General features: G+C 31.5%; 1 protein-coding gene across 1 annotated transcript; it reads left to right on the forward strand.

Moving 5' to 3' along the window:
• Positions 1-8,501: 8,501 nt before the first annotated feature.
• Positions 8,502-22,906, forward strand: LOC127718024 (dynein regulatory complex subunit 2-like). The gene is made up of 10 exons (XM_052223916.1): positions 8,502-8,553; positions 10,055-10,237; positions 10,918-11,170; positions 12,128-12,351; positions 13,059-13,256; positions 14,162-14,239; positions 15,104-15,244; positions 16,534-16,686; positions 17,588-17,805; positions 19,803-22,906. Exons 2-10 carry the CDS (start codon positions 10,091-10,093, stop codon positions 19,897-19,899), a joined length of 1,509 nt encoding a protein of 502 aa, XP_052079876.1. The 5' UTR covers positions 8,502-8,553; positions 10,055-10,090; the 3' UTR covers positions 19,900-22,906.
• Positions 22,907-23,065: the final 159 nt, after the last annotated feature.

Consider the following 23,065-nt stretch of genomic DNA (forward strand, 5'->3'; position numbering starts at 1 on the left):
ATTGTATGGCCTTGAAATTTAGGTCAATGTCAAAGTTTAATTGGACGTTCTAGATTTTGACCTTTGAGATAAATTCATATTTATACATGATAAAGCTATGGCGTCTACTGCATTAGGTTGTTAGATCACCTTGAAATGTTAAGTCGGAATGATCTTTTGTAAAACGGAGGCTGCAATGTATCTCCCTTATTTCAAGCAAAGTATAGAAACCATATATTTTTGAATCAGTATGACAGGAGCTATCATATGAAACCGGGAAGGACATATTTTAAACAGGAAGCATCAAATGATATCCCTTATTTCAGACATTGATGACACATGTACTTATGTTGCTATTCTATGGAACGAAACTTGTTCTTATATCTTGAAATCTTTATTTTAGGGCAGATAACTTTTGAACACACTGGAGGAGCATCAGGCAAATTTGCAGCTAATCGTCATTTTGAAAATGGCTCTATTAGTATATTGGTGATAGTATCTATAACTTGTTAGGGGGTAACCACTTCATCATTTTTAGGCAGATAAAATACTGCAGAAACCGTGTAAACACTTTCACATGTCCTTTTTAAATGAGACGTCAGGTCACATGGTCGCCCGCCAAACTCCCAAGATTGCAAGTTTGATTTAACCTAGTCCAAATAATTATGACGTTTTGAAAGGCTATCTTAATTTTTTTCTGTGACGCCTTCCTGCGTCATAGAAAAAAAAATTAAAATAGCCTTTCAAGACGTCAAAATAATTTTGACTAGATTTTACCATGTTGTAGCCCTTTCAAAAAAGAGCAAGCAATGAAACATGTAAGGTATTAACCTATAGTGTTCACATGTCTATAAAATAGGTCAGATTTGTGTTAGTTCCGAAACAAGATAATGTGCGAACCAATAGACAACTTTCGAGTTCGTTGCATTTTGCGTCAAAAACTTTGGTTTTAGTGAATATCATTCGTGCGTTAAGGGGCGTCGGCACTTCCGTTCTCATGTTTAGCGAGTGGTTGGAAAAATATGATGCTATATTGCAAAAATTATTCGACAAATGAAATTCTTATCATTGACAATCAGCACTGCTGGCATTAGGGAATTGTGATTAAGTACCTACGGAACAAACATTATTTCTAGTGTATCCTGCACAATGATAAACGTTAATAGTGCAAGGATACAGGCGATACCCTCTATCTGGTAAATGACGTCACAAAGGCGCGCATAATTAACGATTTTTTTTCCCGGTAAAGGACATAACTCGAAAGTAGTCTATTCAATGACGAATACAAACTAAAACAAACTTACAGCTATCATGTCAGATATTGCGAGTCAAAGACTTTTCAAATCGATTCGCATTGGAAAAGATGAAATCAGAAAAGATCCTTTTGAAAAGATTTTCATGCCAACAAATGTCCCGATGCTATCAATTTGGGCAATATCCTTCAACAAAAATCAGTTCACTCGAAAATACTCTCCTACTTTAAATATCAGTTTGCATCTATCATCTTTTGCACCTATACCAAACTAGATGTGACTAAAATTTTCAATTACAAACAACGTGCTGTAGGGAACTCAATATTGACGACTTTCTAAATTTCCTGATTGCACCTGTGCTGGGTCCCCATTCGTATATAATCCGGCTGGCAACATTATTACTGGCGATCTGAATATTGTCATTAACAATTTTTAACGAAAAGTGCTATCCAAAGGCCCGTAATGACGAATGGATTTTTTTACTAATTGAAGAAACACCGATCAAACCGCAAAGGTCATAGATAACTTTTAATTCTTTTCCATCACTTGTTTTTTTTATGAGAAAAAAAGTCAAGAAATTACATATTGCATTTTGTAATCTTGAATTTCGCATTTTTTTTATTGTAGATAAATGAATATTTCTATTTGCAGGTATTGGCATCCAAGGAGAGGTAAATTTAAGAAAAAGGATGGAAAGTTGGTGGCGAAATCAACCAAACTTTAGGGCCAAATCCTGGGACTGAAGGTAAGAAATAATCGTATTCTTATATTAGTTTAAGAGAGGTCTTTTTTTCATTCTTATTTATCAAAATATTATTTTGTCAGTTAACTATACCTTGGGCTTTGCGGGAAATCTAAACAATTATTATAGAAAAATCAGTGCGTAACAAGCAAAGGCAATCATAAATATAAACAAAAACATATTAAAAATTTGATTTTTGCATGCTTAAAATCAAACGGAAAATATTTCATGTATATTCAGAGGATGAACCAACAAAAAATGCTACAATAGGTTAGTTTTTATGGTTGGTCGATCGTGATGAAGGGTAGAGAATTTGGACTGCCATTTGAAAACGAAAGTATTTTGTATAGAGGCAGATATTTTGCAGTGCAACAGGCTATCTATGAATTCCTCATAGAGTTATTGCAAAATAATTTCGGTGCGTAGAGCGTAAAACTCCCCGTTTACGATTCATCGCTAATGTATAGTAGCTATTCAGACCAGACATTCCCATAGTAAAACAAATGACCAACTTTAGTAAGGGTTTTAGTGTCGTTTGGGAATAGTTCAGAGATTGTCCCCTATTTATATACGTAAGTCAACCATGAGATCGTTCAAAGCTTGAAGTAGTGTAAAATACAACATTTAAATTTATAAATTATATAATTATATGAGATAAAAATATTTCAACATGATAAATAAAAACTTCCTTCTAGAAGATCTAGAGGAGAGTTGATTATTTTCTAAGAACACAATTAAAATATAAACATTTTTCTTTAAATTTTTGTAATATGTAATTTGTCTAATTTCAGTTAAAATAAAGATCAAGAAGAGAATTGTCAAAGGTGGTTGAGCAATAGAATGCATGTCGAGTTGTGACTTTGCTTGTCGGTGCTCTACACAAATGTGTATGATTAAGAACTTATCACGAATATGTATCATCTTTAAATTTGTATCAAGAAAATAATAGAATATAATATAAAAACTGGTGGTACTAATATTTACTAACAAAAACCTAAATAATGATGGTATAACTCAGTTGAATAAACTTATGGTTTAGTCACGAATCTCCAACATTTGAAAAATCCAACTCACGTTTGTCCAACAAGTTTCAAACAATAGATGGGCTTGGTGTTTATATAAAAATAAAAATTGTTATTTAAGGAAGGTATAGTGAAACGGTTCATTCCTCCTATTCCCACCTTTTTTTAAAGCTGGTAAATATGACCAGGTTTATACAGTTAGCAGTAAACATTTTCCTTTTATTTCAATGTATTCATTATATGAATCGATCATTTATCTTTTGGGGGCGTACGCTTATTCTAAATACATGTGAAATGTTTTATATCTTAAAAAAACCCATTTGTTTCAGATGGGAAGTGAAAAATTACAAGTCTATTAAGATTAGAGTCGAGTGCACCCGCACGAGCGGGGTTCGTCAATTTGTTGAAGAAATAAATCAATTATGATAATAAAGATATTTATGAATTAAGATTATTGTATAATAATTAAACATGACGCTTAATCAATACTATATTAAAACAATAATTATAATATTATTATTTCAATTCCGCCAAACGAGCATTCGCCAACATCACACTGAGAGGCTGCTTTAATTAACACTTAACTCAACGCATATGGAGGAAAACTCAGAATCTTGAACTCGCCACCGCTTACAAAGAAGAAGAAGACCTACGAATACTAGTAAGACGTGCAGCAGTGTTATCCCTTGTCCCACTAGAGCTAGTTGAAGATGTGTGGTTAACAGCACTAAAAGACGCCGAAGAGATCACCATCGACACAAACACTTTCGCCGAGTTTGTCACAGAGTACTGGGTAGAAGGAAACAACCGCCAACACTGGAAACATTTCAACAACGAGGGACCACGCATCAACAACCACTTAGATGGATTGAACAGCAAACTCAAGAAGTACGTCAACGATGCGCACCCAAACATCTACATCCTGATGGAATTCCTTAAAAAGACACAAGCCAACACAGAAGCCAACCAGATTCAAGTAACAGCAGGCGGGATCCAGCGACCAAGATTTTTGAAATACAGAAACATCAACAGCAGACTATCAACACTGAAAGAACGCTTTTTTTCAATGTGAACTTACCGTCCAGGAGGACTACGCTTACCAAGCAATCTTCCTCCTCCACATGGAAATTTGACAGTAGTGTGAAGTGTATTGTACTGACAATTTGTTAAAAGACTCAATATGTTTAGAAAGTACATGCATAATAACATTCATGTCGTTTATGAATTGTTCATTGGTGCTTATATTGTTTATCAATGATTCTGTTTTTGTATGATATTAGTGCTCTTTGGTACAATAAATATATATACTTTTCTAATTTTGACCTTCATTCGGTATTATTATTATTTTATTAAATAGTTCATTTGGTTGAATTATGCTATTAATTTTCCCTCAATTTAGAGTGTTTCAAGATTTTCTAAAGTATTTTTCTATTAGTGCTTATATTGTTTATAAAAAAAAATATTCTGTTGTTTGTATGATATTAATGCTCTTAAATACAATAAACATATATATTTTTATAATTTTGACTTTTTTCATTTAGTATTATTAATGTATTATTAAAAAGTTCATTTCAGCGGGATTTACTGTAACTCAACAAGAAATTCTTTACCTGTACATGTATATAAAAATATAAAATGTTGGAGAAACGTGATCACATCAAACTTATTTGTGTGATTCTAATTAATCTATTTACTATCTATTTGGCTTTATATAGGTCCATTTTATCATAACGCTACTAAATTTAAAAAAAAAATTTTTACATCCCTGGTTTTCAAATATTTATATTTGAGCGTTCCTAATGAAATTTTTTTAGGAAAAACACTTTTGACGCACAAAATTTATAAAGTGTTATTTCATTTACTAGCAATTGGTCGATACCTCTGCTGGTGGACTGAAAGTCCCCGAGGGTATTATCAGCTCAGATTTTTCTAAAAGTCTTTGTTGACAGGTGAAGAAAATATTTAGAAACTAAGACTCCAACTCCCTCTGTCAAAAATACCTTTACGTGAATATTTCTATTCTTAGAGCTTCTATTTTTATGTTTTTCATGTCATATGTTTCACCTCCTAACGTTTCTGTGTATTTATACATCCCTGGCTTTCAAATGACATCTCTACCTTTTATGTCTCTTGGGTTTCCTCACATAGTGTTGTCAATACAATGGAATTCTATGCGACTGTCATACAAGTAAGAGGTTTAGCTAGCTATGAAACCAGGTTTCATCCACCATTTTCTACATAAGCAAATCCTTGTACCAAGTAATGAATATGACAGTTGTTTTCCATACGTTTGATGTATTGACTTTTGATTTTGCTATTTGATAAGGGACTTTCCGTTTTGAATTTCCATGCAGCTCGGTATTTTTGTTATCTTACTAGTTTCAAATGGTGAGGTTTGATCGTTCCTGATGAAGGTGGACAATTTTTCAGTTCGGCATCGATCTTGGCTTTACAGCGATAAGACTTCCTATGATGGCCATATGATGATTGATTGATTGTTGGTGTTTAACTCTACGTTCTTGACTATATCGTGGTGGCCAGTTTTTATTGGAGGAGGAAGACGGAGAAAACCACCGATTGTCGAAAGGAAAACTTGCAATTTATCGTCAATTAAGATATAGAAGTCAGACGCACTTGCTCCGAGAAGGGTTCTAACTCACAACATCAGTGTTGACCGGCTATGGATTATTGAAGATAAACAGCGTAGACCACATGGACACCACAAAGGACCCGTTGATGGTCATGAAGAGATGAAATAATTGTTTATAATTATCTCTCGTCACGTTTCGATGGCTCGTTATTTATAGAGTGATTGGAACCTCCCTTTTACACAAATCATTGCAAAATATGACCAGGTTTATAAAGTTAGCAGTAAACATTTTCCTTTTATTTCAATGTATTCATTATATAAACCGATTTATCTTTAGTGGGCGTATACTTATTCTTAATACATGTAAAATGTTTTATATCTTAAAAAACTCATTTGTTTCAGATGGGAAGTGAAAAATTAGTGCGTTTCAATTTAAAATTAGGGGGAAAATACAATTCATATTGATTTCCAAAAAAAATCTTGTTCTTGTATGATATTGAAAGTAATGGTTTTTTTTTAAATTGATACAAATTGTTTGTTCCAGAGAAAAAACCCTTATGCCACACCTGATGGGATTCATCTTAAGATTTCGATTTTTAAAGAAGAATATGAACCTATTTTTTTAATCGCAAGTTTATTCAAAAAGACGGTGATCAATGCATGGGTGCTATTATTACATCCTTGCTTACTTGTTCGCACCTCTTCCCGTCTAAATCAGATTTTATGCAAAACTTCTATTATACAAGAGTTAAACATTTCAGCTGCGTCGGATAGAAATCGACGTTCTGGAAGTGCACTTCTACATGCACCTGTATAAGACTTTGACTGATTTTTGAACATTCAAATACGAAATAAAAGATGAATTTTTGTCTGTTTGGTAGGGTTCTTATATCAACTAAATTTTCAAACAGTTGTATCCGTTGTATAGAGATTTTTTCAACGCAAAAATAGGTAAACAGATGTATCGATATTCATTTGCATAAGGTCGATTTCTATCAAACGCAGCTCATTTATTGTTTTTTTCTGGACACATAAATGTACTTTCAATTAGTAATCCTTACTTCATTTTGTACTTTATTTCGTATATCCCGAAGTTTTGAACATAAGAAGATGTGGTGTGTATAACTGTTACACAGAAACCAATCGCAGCATGAAACCAAATGACAAATTAAATTGTATACTACCTAAAAAGTGTAAAGTCAGCTTTACAAAGAACATAAAAACTAATTTCGTGCCATTTGTTTCAACACTAAATATCAAAATAAGATCTGGCATATTATTTTTGGATGTTACTTTGCTTAATTTAACATGTCTAAAAATGGCAGCGAAAGGGGTTTTATAGTTAACTTAATTATGTAAGCAGCGGAAAGGCGAATGCGACATCGATGCTCCATTTTCAAAGAGGAAAAGGTCGGGTACTAATGCAAAAATAATTATCTCAAGTATAAAAGAAAGGTTTTGATGCTATGAAAAATGCTTTGAGTGCTCACCAGCATCACAAAGTTTCCTTTTTTTATGTTACTTTGCTTAATTTAACATGTCTAACATGGCAGCGAAATTTATACATTTCTGGCTTTCAAACGTTTGTGTTTTAGCGTTTCTGATGAAGGTTGTTCTAGAAAAAAAGCGCTTCAGGTGCACGAAATTCAGAGTTTTATTTTCATGTAACGTCCGATCAGAGTCGATCTCTCGTGTGAAGAGAATGCTCTGCTCTTTGAACGTTAAGAACCCGCTTGCATAAACTCATTGAATGGTCCGTAGGTGGCCTAGTTGTTGCAAGGCATCATTTCTGTCTCCATCCAATATTCCCTCATTTTCCAGCGGCAATGAATTTTTTTCCCGCCAATCATTCCGGAAGGCCTCTGTTACAGGACATACCTTTCGTATTTAATGTTATTTTTTCTCGTCCTGAACATGTATGAAATATTTGCCACTCTATGTTAAGCAACCAAAATTCTATCAATCTCCATTCAGGTGATCGGAAATAAAATAATACTTGTGTTTCCGAAAAAAACAATTGCTGTGTTTGCCAATCACGGCATCCAAAATGAGCAGAACGATTACAATCATAGTTTTCAAGCATAATATAAAAATAAATTAAAGATAGATTTGACAAAGTATAACATGATAAGTTTTTATTTGATTTATTAACATCTAATATTAAAGTAAATGAAATAAGTAGTGTATATACTTCTATGTTTAATAATCAACTGTTAGTAATGTATATGCATACATTATCATATATCTGTCAAAGGCGGAATTAGGGGAGGGCGGCAGGGAACTTCATATATAATAAATGCATAGACTTTGAACAAGCATTACTCCAGACCATCAATTTAGCTTGCTAGGAATCTCCCTTTTTTAAATCCTTGATCCGCACATGCCTAAAACTATATATACAAACATGATAAAAGATAATCTAATTTGAGATATTATTTATATTTTTTATTTAAACTATAATAATCGAAACGTTTTGAGAAAAAAAAATTAGAGTTCTTTAAGTTGGTAGGTAAATTGATTTAATTTTGAAAAGTTTTGACAGGTTCTATCAGGGAACACAGTCTGGCTTTAGTGGTTCTTGATCAAGAATGACAAAAAAATCTTTACAGTTACTGTAGGCACTCAAAATTTTATAGATTTTTTTTATATATTTTTTATAAATTATTATTTATAAAGGTGTAAAAAAATTAGGAAAAAAAATAGTAGAAAACTTAAAAACACAATCTATAAACCAAAGGCCGAGTTCACTCAATTTCTTTTTATAAATAAGGATAGGCCCAGTTTGTTATAGTCCGATTTTGTTACAGTCCGAGAATGATATAGGCCGACTTAACCAGCACTCATTTTAACGCGGACCTCGTTGAAAACACCTAGCATGTGCGAGTCCGGTCTAATTCTAACTTTTAGTTTGGATTGTTTACTTCCGTTACCAGTGACAATACCCGGGTCTTTAACCATTACCATCTGGTTTGTTGACAAACTAAACTTATTTACCTTTCTGCTCATAAGAGCTTCTTGACATAACTGTCTATTGTATTGCAATACTATTTCATATAAATATTGTTTTATAATCCACAAAATAATGCACATAGATGATGCGTCAACGTATTTGACACAAGGTCGATCTTAATTATTCAGACAAGTTTAAGATATTCCAACTAAGTTTTCAAAAGTTCGAAAAGGAAGAGGAAAATTGTGTAAGATAATAACTATCTGCATCATTAAAAGGGGAAAAATACTGTTCAAATCGTATTATTCTATTATTGTGAAAATACATCGATGATACCAGTGCCAGTGGGATTTGAACCCTCAATCTTGTCTACATGTACCTTTATATCTACTAGTACTAGCTGTTATACAACATTTTCCACTTTTCTTTTCTTTTTTGTGCAACGTACCAAACATCCTTGCAGCTGGCAAAACCACTACTGTACAACCCCTAGTCTTTCACTCCAAAACAAACTTGCCAGTTCCATGATCCTTTGATTATCCCTAATGACCCCATGATCATATCCGAGGGCTTAATCAAATTAACTGCAAGACACTCAACAATATTGGTGATGTGAGCAACTACTACTGTAGCCATGGTAGCTGCGGAACTGTAACTCTTAGGGTCCTTATCATATTTTATGATTTTTGCGGACCATTATAGATATGGTCCGCAAATTGTCAAAAATTACCAAAAGGACCTAAAAGCTACATTTCCGCAGCTAAATCTACTGGTACGTACTACTCATACATACAAGTAGTAGTTGCTGGCAACACCAATTTTGTGGGGAAAAAAATAATTATAACAACAGGATTTGAACCCTAATATAATTAAAGGCAGTGCTCCAACTGATTGAGCAAAAGTAGATCTGCCTAAACTGAAGAAGCAATACTACCTTTATGTCTTCAGTTAAACAAAAATTCTTTTCTTCTACTGAGATTTTGAATATCCTAAAGACTTCCACTTTTTAAAAAAATTTCATATTGTTTACCAGTAACAAATTGTAGTAATATACAGTATTATACATGTTATATGTTTGCAGTGATTTTGCCAACACTCATCAATTTCATATTATATCAATTTTCAGAATGACAAAAGTTTTTCACATCAATTTTGTCATTAAAATTTATAAAATTAAAAATTGGCCACCAGATTGAGTCAATTGTGAAATGCATGGAACATTTTGCTAATGAAAACACTAAATCAGTATGAAGAAAAAATTAACTAAATGTTTCTAAACTCAGTGAGATCTTTTAGATAAACATGTAGGCTTACTCCTATGTCTGCTATGAGTTATGGGTATTGATCATTGTTGAAGGATATACAGTAAGTACCCTTTAGTTGCTGACTTTTACATCATTTGGTCTCTGGCTTACTGTTTTCTCATCGGCAATCATACATCTTCTATATTATATAATATTTATATATTACCTTAATGATGCCTGCATTCATTTCCTGTATTTTCATTTTACTTTACAGATTTCCATTAACTGATTTATTTCATACTAAATCAAGATGCCTAAGAAAAAAGGAGGAAAGAAGTCTGGTGGAAAGCTGTCTAAAATGACAGAAGAGGAAAGATTGGCCTATGAAGAACAGAAAAGACTGCAAGAAGAGGAAATGAAAAAGAAGAAAGAAGATATGTTAACCCAGTTCTTAAAGGTATTTGCTAGAAATTACAAATAAGATAAAATAACGTTTAAAGCACTAACACACTAACAATATGACAACAAACTACAAAAACATATATGCAATGACTCAAGAGACTGATTAAAGTACAGATCTCATATCCATGATACACTTACATGCAAAGCACCAACACAGGGAAGAAGTTACCTATAATGCTCTGGTTGCTGTGTGTCATATTTGTTTCACATTCTGCAATACCAAAGTCCCTTATACAATGTATATATTTTGCCATACCAAAGTCCCTTATACAATGCATATTTTGCCATACCAAAGTCCCTTATACAATGTAGCTTACTATACAGTATGGGTATTGTTCATTGTAGGAATTCTTTACATGGTTTATATATATAGTCTTCTAACTCAAATGACTGATTAAAATACAGATCCAATGTCCATGTTGCACTAACATGCAAAGCACAGACACTGGAACTGTATTTTAATCAGATTGACACTAATACAAAAAATGTACTGAAAGTAAGCACCACATCTTTTTTTATTATTGATGACAAAATTTCTTCTTGCAATATTATAGCAGACACTTTAAACCTTAATAAGTCGTGTAAGTTTTAACCTAAATAGAAATACTAAAACAATATTAAAAACACATCTAGTTCACAGTAAAATTGATTAATAAAAATCATTCTATATTACAGGACAAACTATCGAAAGAAGAACGAGCAACCAAATACAATCTAAACAAACTGAATCATCAATGGAGAAACATAATGAGAGAGGCTAAATCTAAAGAACTACGCAAAGAAATAGAAATTCTCAGTCAGACATTTGAAAGAATCGTTGACAGGAAAGATGCAACTATCAAGTCCCTTGCCAAAGATTTACAGGAAGCTGAGGAACAATATGCTATGGCTCTCCGTAGCCATCTACAGGCTGTGGATAGTTTGTTTGGTAATTATCATGAAAGGATAGATATAAGAAGATGTGGTATGAGTGCCAATAAGACAGCTCTCCATCCAAGTCACAATTTGTAAAAGTAAACCATTATAGGTCAAAGTATGGTCTTCAACACAGAGTCTTGGCTCACACCAAACAGCAGGCTATAAAGAGCCCAAAAAATGACTAGTGTAAAACCATTCAAACGGGAAAACCAACGGTCTAATCTATATAAAAATGAGAAATGAGAAACACTTATGAACCACATCAACAAACGACAACCACTGAACAACAGGTTCCTGACTTAGAACAGGTGCAAACAAATGCAGCGGGGTTAAACGTTTTAACAGGCACAAACCTTCACCCTAACCTGAAAAAATAGTGTAACATCACAACATATAAAGACAAACTATAAAATTATCAATTGAAATGGCTTAACTCAATTGAAAGACATATTTGTAGTATGTTCTATAAGGCTATATTATATGGCCCCTATTTCTAGCTTAATTTTCAAATTAGGATTCAATGGTCGTTATCACATTGTATCATAGCTTCAACTTTGACAGACTAGACAGGTGTAAGGAAATTATATACTTTTGTTAAAAAATTTATGTACATGTATCAGCGTTCTATTTATAACATCATAATTAGCATCTGCATTTTCCAACAAATTCAATGAAAATATGCTTATTTCATTAGGTTTGGGGAAGTGAAACAATTGTGTATGCATTGAAAAAAAATTTCTTCACAATATCATATATATGTTGTAACAAAGGAACTATGTATTTGACTTTAATATCTAGTTTATTATAAAACCCTTTTTGGATTAAAGTGATGTTATCTCATTTTCTGTTTTCCAATAAATTTAAATGTACGTGTAACTAGTTTTTTTTTCTTACATCAAATAAGACTGATTTCTGAAATTGTATATCAGTTGGGTTTTTAGAACATTTTTTATATTTTATTTTATAGACATACAAGAAGAAAGGTTAAACAAATTACAGATATATTATGAGGATGAGTTAGCCCTTATCCAGGAAGAATTTGACACGGAAAGAGCCTTAATGATAGAACAGCATGGTGTTGAAATGAACGATATAGCTGACATTCTGTTTGCAATGGATCAAAACTTCCAAGATCGTGAAAATGAGGCTCGAGCTGAATTTGAAAGTTTATGTGATGAAATTAAAAACAAGGTACCTGTATAAAATGACTATTAATGTTTTAAAGGACCAAATACAGTTTCTACTTTATACACACATGAAAATCAGATACTTCGGATTCATTATTATTCGTGGGATACCAACTTTCGGGGATTTCCTGGGTAAAAGTCAACCACAAATTTGAATGTTCAAGGAACTGCATATTTTTTAAAGGCTTGTATTCAGACTTAAACAAAACCATGCATGAAATAAAATATCTACAAAAATATAATTTTTCCTCAATCCATGAAAATTTGTTCCCAAAAATAAATCCACTACTATTATTTCATACGGTGAGCTACTTAATGAATAAGTTGAATGTTACTAAGGTAACAAATAGAACTCCGTGTTTTAATGAATTTAAGATACCTGTTTAAACTGTTTTTATCCACTTGTTCATTTGAGTTGGGTAAGGGTATATTAAGGTCTCTTAAAATTATATTTTAAAATGAATAAAAGGAGCTGTAGAAAATATGTCAATTATTTTATAACTATCCAACAAATTAAAGTCCAAACCTATCGATGGAACCATTAATCTTCGATGATTTTTAATAGTTATAAGCCAATGTTTGGAGTGATACTTGTAAAAAGTCTTTGCATTTATAATATATGTTGTTACAAAAGGGGGCCCAGGCCTCCAGGCACCCTGCCCCCTAGATCTGTGCATCAAATAATAATTTATCATGTACATGCTTTTTCAGGATACAGAAGAGAAACATGGATTAAAGGTCCTCCTGTTTGAAAAACAAAAAGAATTAATGAGACAGTTTGAACAGGCACTGGATGCTTATATTAATTCAACAAAAAGTAGGAAGAATGAATTTGAGGATTATAAACGCAAAGACGACCATGCTGCACAGGAAATAGATTCACAGATGAGAAGAATCAATAAATTATCAGTAAGATTTCATTATTTGTCAACAGTATCTTTAAATTCTGACTATTTTGATAAATAAAAAAAATTAATTGACTTTTTTCATTTATTAATAGATAATTTAAAAAAGCAGCTGGTTTTTGTACTATAGGAAATTTGTTGGTTTTGAAGGCAGGGATATAGTATGTCCTATCTTGGTGCTGTTTCCCTATAAAAAAAATCAAAAAATAGGAATAGTCATTTATTGTAAAATGGACTATTGCAAAAATGAAATTGGGAAAGGGAACAAACTTAACATTATTTTAGTGTTTAACATTTTTCAGACATTTTCCCCATGATCATGACTCTACCAAAGGTCTTAATAAAGGTGAAAGAGAGGCGAAAGATACAGATGGGATATTTGAACTCATAAATCGAAAAAATAAAATGACCATGTCATGGCAAAAAACTAAAAATACAAAAAGACAAACAACGGTATACAAAACACAACATTGAAAACTAAAGACTCTGCAACAAGAACCCCACCAAAAAACCAGGGGTGACCTCATGTCCTCCAGAAGAGTTAGCATATTCTATCAAAATGATTTTTTGAAAAGTGACTTATTTACCATTTACTGTGGATTCATTTATTTTCGTGGGTACCAATTTTCGTGGATTGATAAAAACCTGCATTTTCGTGGATATTTAATTTCGTGGTTTTGCCAAAATCTGCCTACAACCCTATAGAAAATTTGCAGTTCGTTGAACATTTGAATTCGTGGTTCATCTGTATCCACGAAATCCACGAAAATTGGTATCCAACGAATAATAATGAATCCACAGTAGTTAAGACAAAAAAACAGAAACTGTAGAAGATTGATGGTTCAAACTGTAAAAAATCGTTTAGTCACTACAGTAATATAATGGAATAAGTTTAAATGTTTTTTTTAGGACAATATTTCACAATTGAAAAATAAAATGATGGCCAATGCAAAAGAATGTGAAGAAAGAAATAAACAACTGAAAGAGGTAAGTACAATGTATATGTATGTTCAAGGGGGAATAACTCATTTCATACTCAATTAGTCTTGTTCATATATCTTTTTCAAGCTTCATATAAAGTGTCTAGGTCTATTATACCTTTAAAATGTGTTGGATTTTATAAACGATAGGGACATCAATATTATTAATGAATGCATATGTACTTATATTTCTATTGTACAATTAGATTTTTATAGGTATATTGTAGAAATTGATTTTTTTTCATCATGCATTTTTGTGTATAACATATATGCAACTATTCAGATAATCTCATTGGTTTTATTATGTGGACCAATGAAAGTACAGTATAGTCAAATTTTACTATTCAAGTCTGATGTCTTTTATATTGGACAGTATATATGCTTACTATTTTCATTTATGATATGAAGAATTTGATTACTATATCATTTCTTACTTATATATATATATAGACTTGACATATTCACATATTACATAGGAACTACATACTTCTATTAATTAATTAATAGTTGTAATAATCATTGAGTGGTTTTAATGAAATGGTCATTTTTACCCTTGGAACAATTTTTGGCGAAGTTGATTAAATGAAAATTTGATGAAAGAGATGTCTCATTGAGGTATAGCTCATTCTGTAAAGATTACACAAGCCTTTTATTATTATAGATAGTGTTCGTCAATCTGATCTGATCAAGTGATAAATGGCAAGGCACAATTGAACCTCCAGTTTGTAATGGAATTTTTCAATACTAAAAAAAAACATTCTGTAGATTGAACCTTTTCTGCATCAATGAACATGATTGTAAAATGATTGTATAAGTTCATAGAAAAGGGTGTTAAATAATATTACTGGTAACAAAGAAACCTATTTTACAGGAAAGAGAAAAGATGTTAGCACACTTTCAAGACTTGAAAGCACAGATGAATAAGTTACGAGAACGAGAGAGGGACAAGCTAACAAAAATGACATTAGAAAGTAATTCTGCTATGAAAGAATTGAAAAGACAAAATGAAAAGGTATGTTATCAGCTGAATAAGACAAAAGGATGTAAGAAGTAGAAAACAATGTTAAATAATATGTAATGCCAGCAATATTTTCCATGAGTGTGCAAAATTACATTTTTTCTAAAAATCTGTTATTGATTGTTTTACAATACACACAAGGTTTTCCAGTTAGAAATGATTTATGCTGGAAATTCACCACCACCAGACCTTCAACTTCAACTAATCAACACTGAGGTTGTGAGTTAGGATCCCACATGTGGCAGCTGCACTTGACTCCAATCTTTATAGACTAGGATTGTCAGTTTTCCTACCGAAGGTCCTGGTTCTCTCTAGGCACTCCGGCTTCCTCCACCAATAAAAACTGATTTCCACGAAATAGCTCAATGTGTTGAAAGTGGCATTAAACACCAATCAATTAATCAATCAACTTTAACTAGTGTATACCTGAACTTTAACCCTTTGATGTAACATTTTCAATGTTTTATAGCATATGCAGTATTTATCTTTACTCTTTATGTGCAAAGAATCAATGTTTTAACAAACTGCATTTTCTAACTTCATATCTGTCATTATGCTTTGTACTGTCATTTTTTTGAATTTGAAGAATAATAGAATATATATGTTATAATTAGCATTCAAGTGCCGGTAGTTAAAGTTTGTAATTATTCTTTAGTTTGATTGAAAAACTTTCTATGTCATATTCTAACGAGGGATACATGTGTCCCTAGCACGGTTTGCTGACATGTCCCCAGTGTGGCCAAAAAGGGTTAAGTTTTACAAGTCAATCTGTAATGTATAACTAGGAATTAAAGGAGATATGGAGCATACATCAATGAGCAAACACCCTCCCCAACCAACAGAAAAAATGTAAAAAGACAGTCAGTGAGGCAGTTAGTGAATAAATATGTAATCAGAAAAGAAGAAAGAGCGTACCAAGGGGCTACAAGTCAATAAATGGATGCAATAATGATTCTGTAGGGTTCTCACTAAGGATTTTTGAAGGCAAGTCCAGGGACTAGTCTTTTTTTATCCATGGCATGTCTAACCTTGAAAGAAGAAATTTTAATGCTACATAATTTATTTTTTCAGTCTCCATGACAAGATAGAGCAAGGAAATGACCTTAAATTTAGATTATTTTAAAACTTTTGCTGTAATATGTTATGATATGACAGTATTCTTGATGCATCTTTGGACTCCAGTTTTGAAAATGATGAGTCCAGACAGATTTTTGTGAGTCCAGGACTGATGGACTTGTCTTAGTGAGAACCCTGCAGTCATTCAGTCAGATTTATATTTTCAGGTCACAGTTATATTGAAACTAGCAGAAATGTGTCGTAAGTTAGAAACAGAAGAGGAGAAGGTGCTACCATTCTATGCCTCCTCCTTGACTCAGGAGGAACAAGATGATGTCCAGACAGCCATGTTAGAACGAGGATATGAACCACTGGCTCAGGTAAGAAACTTTTAATAAAAAGAAGGCTGAATAATGATTTTAAAAGTAATGTAAAGGCTTTCCTCTTCAATATTTACAAAATCTGTATTTTCATTTATTATATGGTCATAAATTAATTGTGCTGTATGTTATTCAAATTTTGTCCTGTCAGGGCCTTTTTAGTATTATACTGTAGATGACTATGTGGTATAGGTTTTGCCCATTGTTGAAGGTCATAAGGTGAACTATAATTGCTTACATCCCCATTATTTGGGCTTTGGTGGATACTTGTCAATCATGCTACATATTCTTTTAAACAATTTTATTGATATTGGTATTAAGTTTATATGTTGTTTAGAATTCTAAATGAATTCTTAATTTCTTTGAATAAAACATTTATATATTTTTTTTATGATGTTAACTATCTCAAAATTCAGACTGACTGTGTACATACATATAGAAAAGGCAATCAACCTCTTCCTAACATTAAGTAGATGTTGTGTGCATACCTTGAACGATAGCGCTAGTTGTACAATTGTTTTACAATATGTAAATAATTATTTTTAATTGATTGACAGTCTTATGTAATCAGCTTATAGAAGGTGTGTCATGTACACAGAAGAAAAAACCCTACATTGAAAGTCATGGTCAAAAATTTAGTTGAAATTAAACACATTTGTGAATATATGAGGAATAACCCTAATTGCATCACACATTATTTATGTACATGTTGCTAGTGGGGCTTACAAAACTATCTTCTAGTTCATTTCGTATTAATTATTGAATCCTTTATCAGATTTGACTCTCACATGTATTATCAACCAAATTTTTCTTTATTTTTAATAATTAATAAGAATGTCAAAAGGGGAATAACTCAATAAACAATCACAAAATTTGTAATTTGTCCTTTCAATTTTTTCAGATTATGCATGAATATTCTTCAATGGAGAATTTCTGGAAGAGATTCAACAAAGTATTCCTAGACAAGTTAGCTCTAGATAAAGAGAAGATGGGTCTTGTCCAAGAAAATCAACAGTTAAGAACCTTACTGAAACAGTATCTGGATGGAATCTCAGTCAATGATGAAATTATCAGCCAAGTCAATCCATTGTTTATTGTTAACAATAAAACAAATGTCAAGTAAGTAGAAACAATTTAGAGGATTATTTTGTCTTGTACTCTTGAGACAAAAAGTTGTGAAAACCAAAATAGAGGACCTAAAACACAATTGAACTACACAAAAAATAAACAAAAAAAACATACAAAATATGAAGAAGAAAATGCAGAATCTATTGATCTTAGCAGACAACAAAACGTACAGTGTGTAAAAATTGCCATTATAAATTAGGGTTATTCCATTAAAATGAATGTGGGAGGGTAGGAATGTAAGTTTTATTTTTGGACATAGGTCTTTGATCATTTATGTTTTTATGTTCATTTGATGTAGGCAAAATTACCAAAATAAAGTATGTTGGTTGAAGTCAATCTAATTAAAATTAAATCCTTTAATTGCTCCCATTCTGATATGTTGATGCACGACATATCAGAACGGGAGCAATTAAAGGATTTAATTTTAATCAGATTGGGTTGAAGGGGGATTTTGGAAAGCCCTTTCTACCCTCCCACATTCATTTTATTAGTCCCCTACCTACAAAGTCGAAGGAGACTTTAGGTTTGCACTCCGTCTGTCTGTCTGTCTGTCTCTCTGTCAGTCCCGCATATCAGTTTTCCACACTTTTTTCGTCATGCTTGAAGATATTGATTTGATAATGGTATATAGTTTTATCATGACAAGTTACAGACCAAGTTCAATTTTTCTTCTGGTCTGATGATTTTGTGTTATGGTCCTTGGACTTCACTCAAATAATCAGTTTTCCTCACTTTTTTTTGTCATGTTTGAATATATTGATTTGATAATTTGTATATAGTTTTGTCATGACAAGTTACAGATCAAGTTCGAATTTTGTTCCAGTCTGATGATTTTGTGCAGAGTTATGGTGTTTGGACTAAGGAAAATTCACTCAAATAATCAGTTTTCCTCACTTTTTTCATCACTTGAAGATAAGGATTTGATAATTGGTTTATATAGTTTTATCATGACAAGTTACAGATCAAGTTTGAATTTCCGTTCTGATGATATTGTGCAGAGCTATGGTCCTTGGACTTCACTTAAATAATAAGTTTTTCACACTTTTTTTTGTCATGCTTGAAGATATTGACTTGATATTTGTTATTTAGTTTGCATCATGACAAGTTATAGATAAAGTTAGCATATTGTTCCAGTATTACTGGTAGCAGACTATGTATTGCCATGCAATACTCTCAGAATGCTTGTTTGAATAGTCATTATATACTTTTAACTTTCCAGCTGAATACAATTGACAAAAGCCGTGTTTATCAAATAATGGCCATCCTGCATTTTAAATAAGATTTTAATATATACATAAGGTATATTTTTAAATAATTAAATGATGGAATTCAAAAGCTGAACTCAGAAATGATAATTAATTCCAAATGTAAAAAATTCTATCTGAAAATTGTAAATTTTTATTTGTTTCTGTCCAAACTGATTTCCTTTAATGAATTTTTAATAATTTTAAGTACACTTTCATGAAATTCAGAGGGCATATGTGTGTACTCTTGGGGTCTATGTCCGTATGTTTGTGAGTTGAAGATGAGGTGATAATCAAATTTGTTTAGCATATCTAGTATAATGTTCATATCAATAATAGGTCAACATGACCTTTATTTCATGATAGAGAGACTAATACTATATGTTATCTCAGGTTGATAAAATTTTGCCTTAAGTTTACTTGTTTAATATCAAAAATAGGTCAATATGACCTAAATTTCACGAGAGAGACTAATATTAATGTTATCTCAGGTCGATAAAATTTCACCTATAGTTTTCTTGTTTAAATTGTTTGTAGGATCCTTTAATAGCTGACTATACAATACTATGGGTTTTGCTCATTGTTGAATGCTAGACAGTGACCTTCAGTTGAAAATCCATGCCTTTCAACTCTGGTGGATAGTTGTCTCATTTGCAATCATACAACATCTCCTTATTTTAATATTTATAGGAATTTATTTGTTAAATGTCAGTGTATAGAAACTTCAAATTTTACTTTTTTCAGATTAAATGTTCCAGTGACAGATCCCCGTGTACAGAGACCAGTAGCACAAACAGTTGTAGAAGCAGCCCATGTGGTCAGACATGTTTTACCATCATAGTGAACTAAGACATCTGTCTACCTTTGTGTTTAGTCATTTTGAAATGAGAGCTTTATTTGACATCATAACATCATATCAAGAATCTTAAATAACCCATGAAACTAACCATTAAGTTTGTATGTTGTGTTGCTAACTAAACATAAATAATATATGTGTATTTTTTTGTCAATATATCTAAACATTTATTCTAAATTGTATGAAATGGAGTGAGTTATTTCCCCTGATTTTGTTGTTTTGTTGTACATTCTATGCAATTTAAATTTTTTACCTGTCCAAATTGACATAAAACATCCTTTTGTCTGTTACACATTTGGATTCCTTTGTACCATTAGAAAGATTTTTAAACTTCAGTCAGCAAAATAGTTTTCAATTTTTTTATTAGTTATAAACAAAAAATATGCATTTCCCCATGTGCAAAATCCATACTTATTCATCAATTAATAATTACAATGATTACTTATTTACAATAATTTTATTTTCATAATTCATGTTAACAAACTTACTGCATTTTAACCAATTTTTACATTTTTGTTGTTGTTCCTCTTTCGAATGCACATATTTGTAACATTAATTTTGATTGGATAAAATTTCATGTAGCAATTAAACCACTGATATCATTGATGAAAACTGCATTTAAATTCCGGTGAAATTATTTTTTTATAATTGTCTCTTTTTTCACAAATGCATCAGAATGCCAGCATCATTCTATGATTTGATAATTGCAAATTAAAGTTTACTAGCTCAGCTGACATATTGCTAGTAAACTCAGTTGGAAAACATCAAATAAAAATTGAATCTAAAAAAATTTTTTGTGATAAGCAATCTCATATTGATTTAATGTTACATGTACATGGTACTGTCAAATATTATTTTATTAATGTATGTCATAGAGATACCATGTGAGTTAAGTACATTCCACCCATTGAACCTCTAGTTGTACTGCAAATTCAGAAATTTTTTCAATGTTTTATTATTGAGAAAAATTGTGATATGATAGGTGTGGCAAAAATAAAAACTTGCATTTATTAAAATTTTATAGCATTGTTTTGTATGCAGCATTTATTGAAATCACAAAAATATGTATTACATGTTTGTCCATTGTCTAACAATCACAATAATAAAGGAACTCAAAAATATCTGAATTTACAGTATTCAGAATCTGATTTTATAGTATTCAGAATCTTCAGATTCTGAATACTGTAAATTCAGTTATTTTTGAGATGATGATGAACTGCAGTGACAGTCATTTTAACTTTATGCTTACATCTGTGATATTTTTTAAAGACAACTTTTATGCATTTTTATGCATTTTGTTTGTAAATATTGTATTGTTTATATATTATATGTAATATATTTTCTACGGTAAACATAGCTTTACAATTAGGTCATTGCATGAATTTTCAGACTTAGTAAATACTTTCATTGGTACAAGACATTCATATGAAATAGCCCATCTTATGGGTGACAGTTTTATACATCTAGCTAATAAATTGACAATAACTGCCATTACCAGGATGAAGTAAAGGGCTAACATGTATTTATCAGGTCTATTTATTCATGCATTGACCAGTAATTAATTCTGTGATAAAAGTTTATTGACTATAATCATTTTCATACAATGATTAAATGGACAATCATTATAGCAAAAAACATTAGTTTTTTACTAGGGATGTCAACTCGGTAAAGATTTACTAATCGAGTACTCGTTGGATTTACCGAGCGATACTCGAGTACTCGAGTACTCGTTGACATTCCTATTTTTTACTAATAAAATTATTTTTTAAATGTTATTTAGATTTAGATTTTGTTTTTTTTATTTATTTTTGCATTTAGTTTGATCAATAGTGTATGCTTTGATTGTTCTAAGCTACAATTATCCATTTTTAGAATAGTGTAATTGTATAAAATTAAAACACCATTCTCTAGACTTTTCCCTTTTGTAAGTGCATTTAAAGGAGACAATATTTAGTGACATTGCACAGATAGAAAACATGTTAGTAATCACTAAGGGACAACTACATATTGTCTTAAATTCATAAGAAAAATAGGTTACCATGGTATAAACTTGCACTCAGATACCATTTTCCCCCTCAAATAAATGATGTTTAGAGATTTAGTATTCATGAATTTTATTTTCTGCTATATATATTTTCTCTTACCCTTTAAAGACAAAGACTCCATATTTTCAAAATGTAGTATCTTGTTATGATTTAGTTGCTGTAGACTGAAATAGCAGCTAAGAATGTCGGTTGGATACAAACTGAAGTAGGATGCTCATTTATATATCATAGTCCAATTAGTGAGGAGCAGCTCCCCTCTGCTCTTATAGTTCTACCCTATTCTTTCTTTGGTTTCTGAAGGAAAATATAAACTTCTTATTGCATAAAAATCAATTTTGACTACTGCAAAAAGTGTTTTACAACCATAAATACCTTAAACCCGGCAAAAATACATTAATTTAATCAATTATTTCTTTCTTATTTATAAACATGATCTTGTTGTCCCTTTTCTGACAAAAACTTGTGCTAATGTGCCCCTTATTTGAAAGTTGTGGGCCCCTCTGCCCTAAAATTCATCTAGAACACTGATTAATTCACCCACATATACATCCATCCTATCTGCATTTATGAGGGTCTTGATTGGGTTTATAGAATAGAGAAAAATGTGCTGATTAATAAAGAATAGAGAAGAATAAGGTGCTAAAGAATGAAGAAACAAATGGCCTATACAAAAAAGAAGATCCCCATCCAGACCCTCTTATTTAGTGTTATCAATTTTTCAAAATTGGATGTGACATTTATGACAAGATATTTTTTTATAATTAAAATTTTAATGAAGTGCAGATGAGATTTTGATATCTGTTTTTGTAGACTTTTTATTTTGTTAAATATTTGTTGGTTTAAGCAAGTTAAGTGATATATTACAACTGATTTTTAATGATTTTTTTGCTATGCTTTTATTATTTTTGTTACTTGTCCCAGTGAATTAATAAATTACAAAGAATTTGCATTGTGTTATACTGTTAGCCTTTCTAAACAGAGCCTTGGGTAATCAGTTACAATCTGGCTGGGGGTCGTTTTAATATGAGTAATAGTCTCTAAACAGAACCTTGGGCAATAATTACTAATCTGGTGTAATTTTTTTTGTCAGAATAATAGTCTCTAAA

The sequence above is a fragment of the Mytilus californianus genome, unplaced genomic scaffold (assembly GCF_021869535.1).
Source record: "Mytilus californianus isolate M0D057914Y unplaced genomic scaffold, xbMytCali1.0.p SCAF_10, whole genome shotgun sequence".
NCBI classification, from domain to species: domain Eukaryota; kingdom Metazoa; phylum Mollusca; class Bivalvia; order Mytilida; family Mytilidae; genus Mytilus; species Mytilus californianus.

Bases quoted from the DNA above. Each gene is read 5' to 3' on its own strand.
- LOC127718024 (XM_052223916.1), top strand. From the start codon at position 10,091: ATGCCTAAGAAAAAAGGAGGAAAGAAGTCTGGTGGAAAGCTGTCTAAA. The intron at 13,257-14,161 runs GTAAGATTTCAT...TGTTTTTTTTAG, and splicing joins GAAGAATCAATAAATTATCA to GACAATATTTCACAATTGAA. The intron at 17,806-19,802 runs GTAAGTAGAAAC...TACTTTTTTCAG, and splicing joins AACAATAAAACAAATGTCAA to ATTAAATGTTCCAGTGACAG.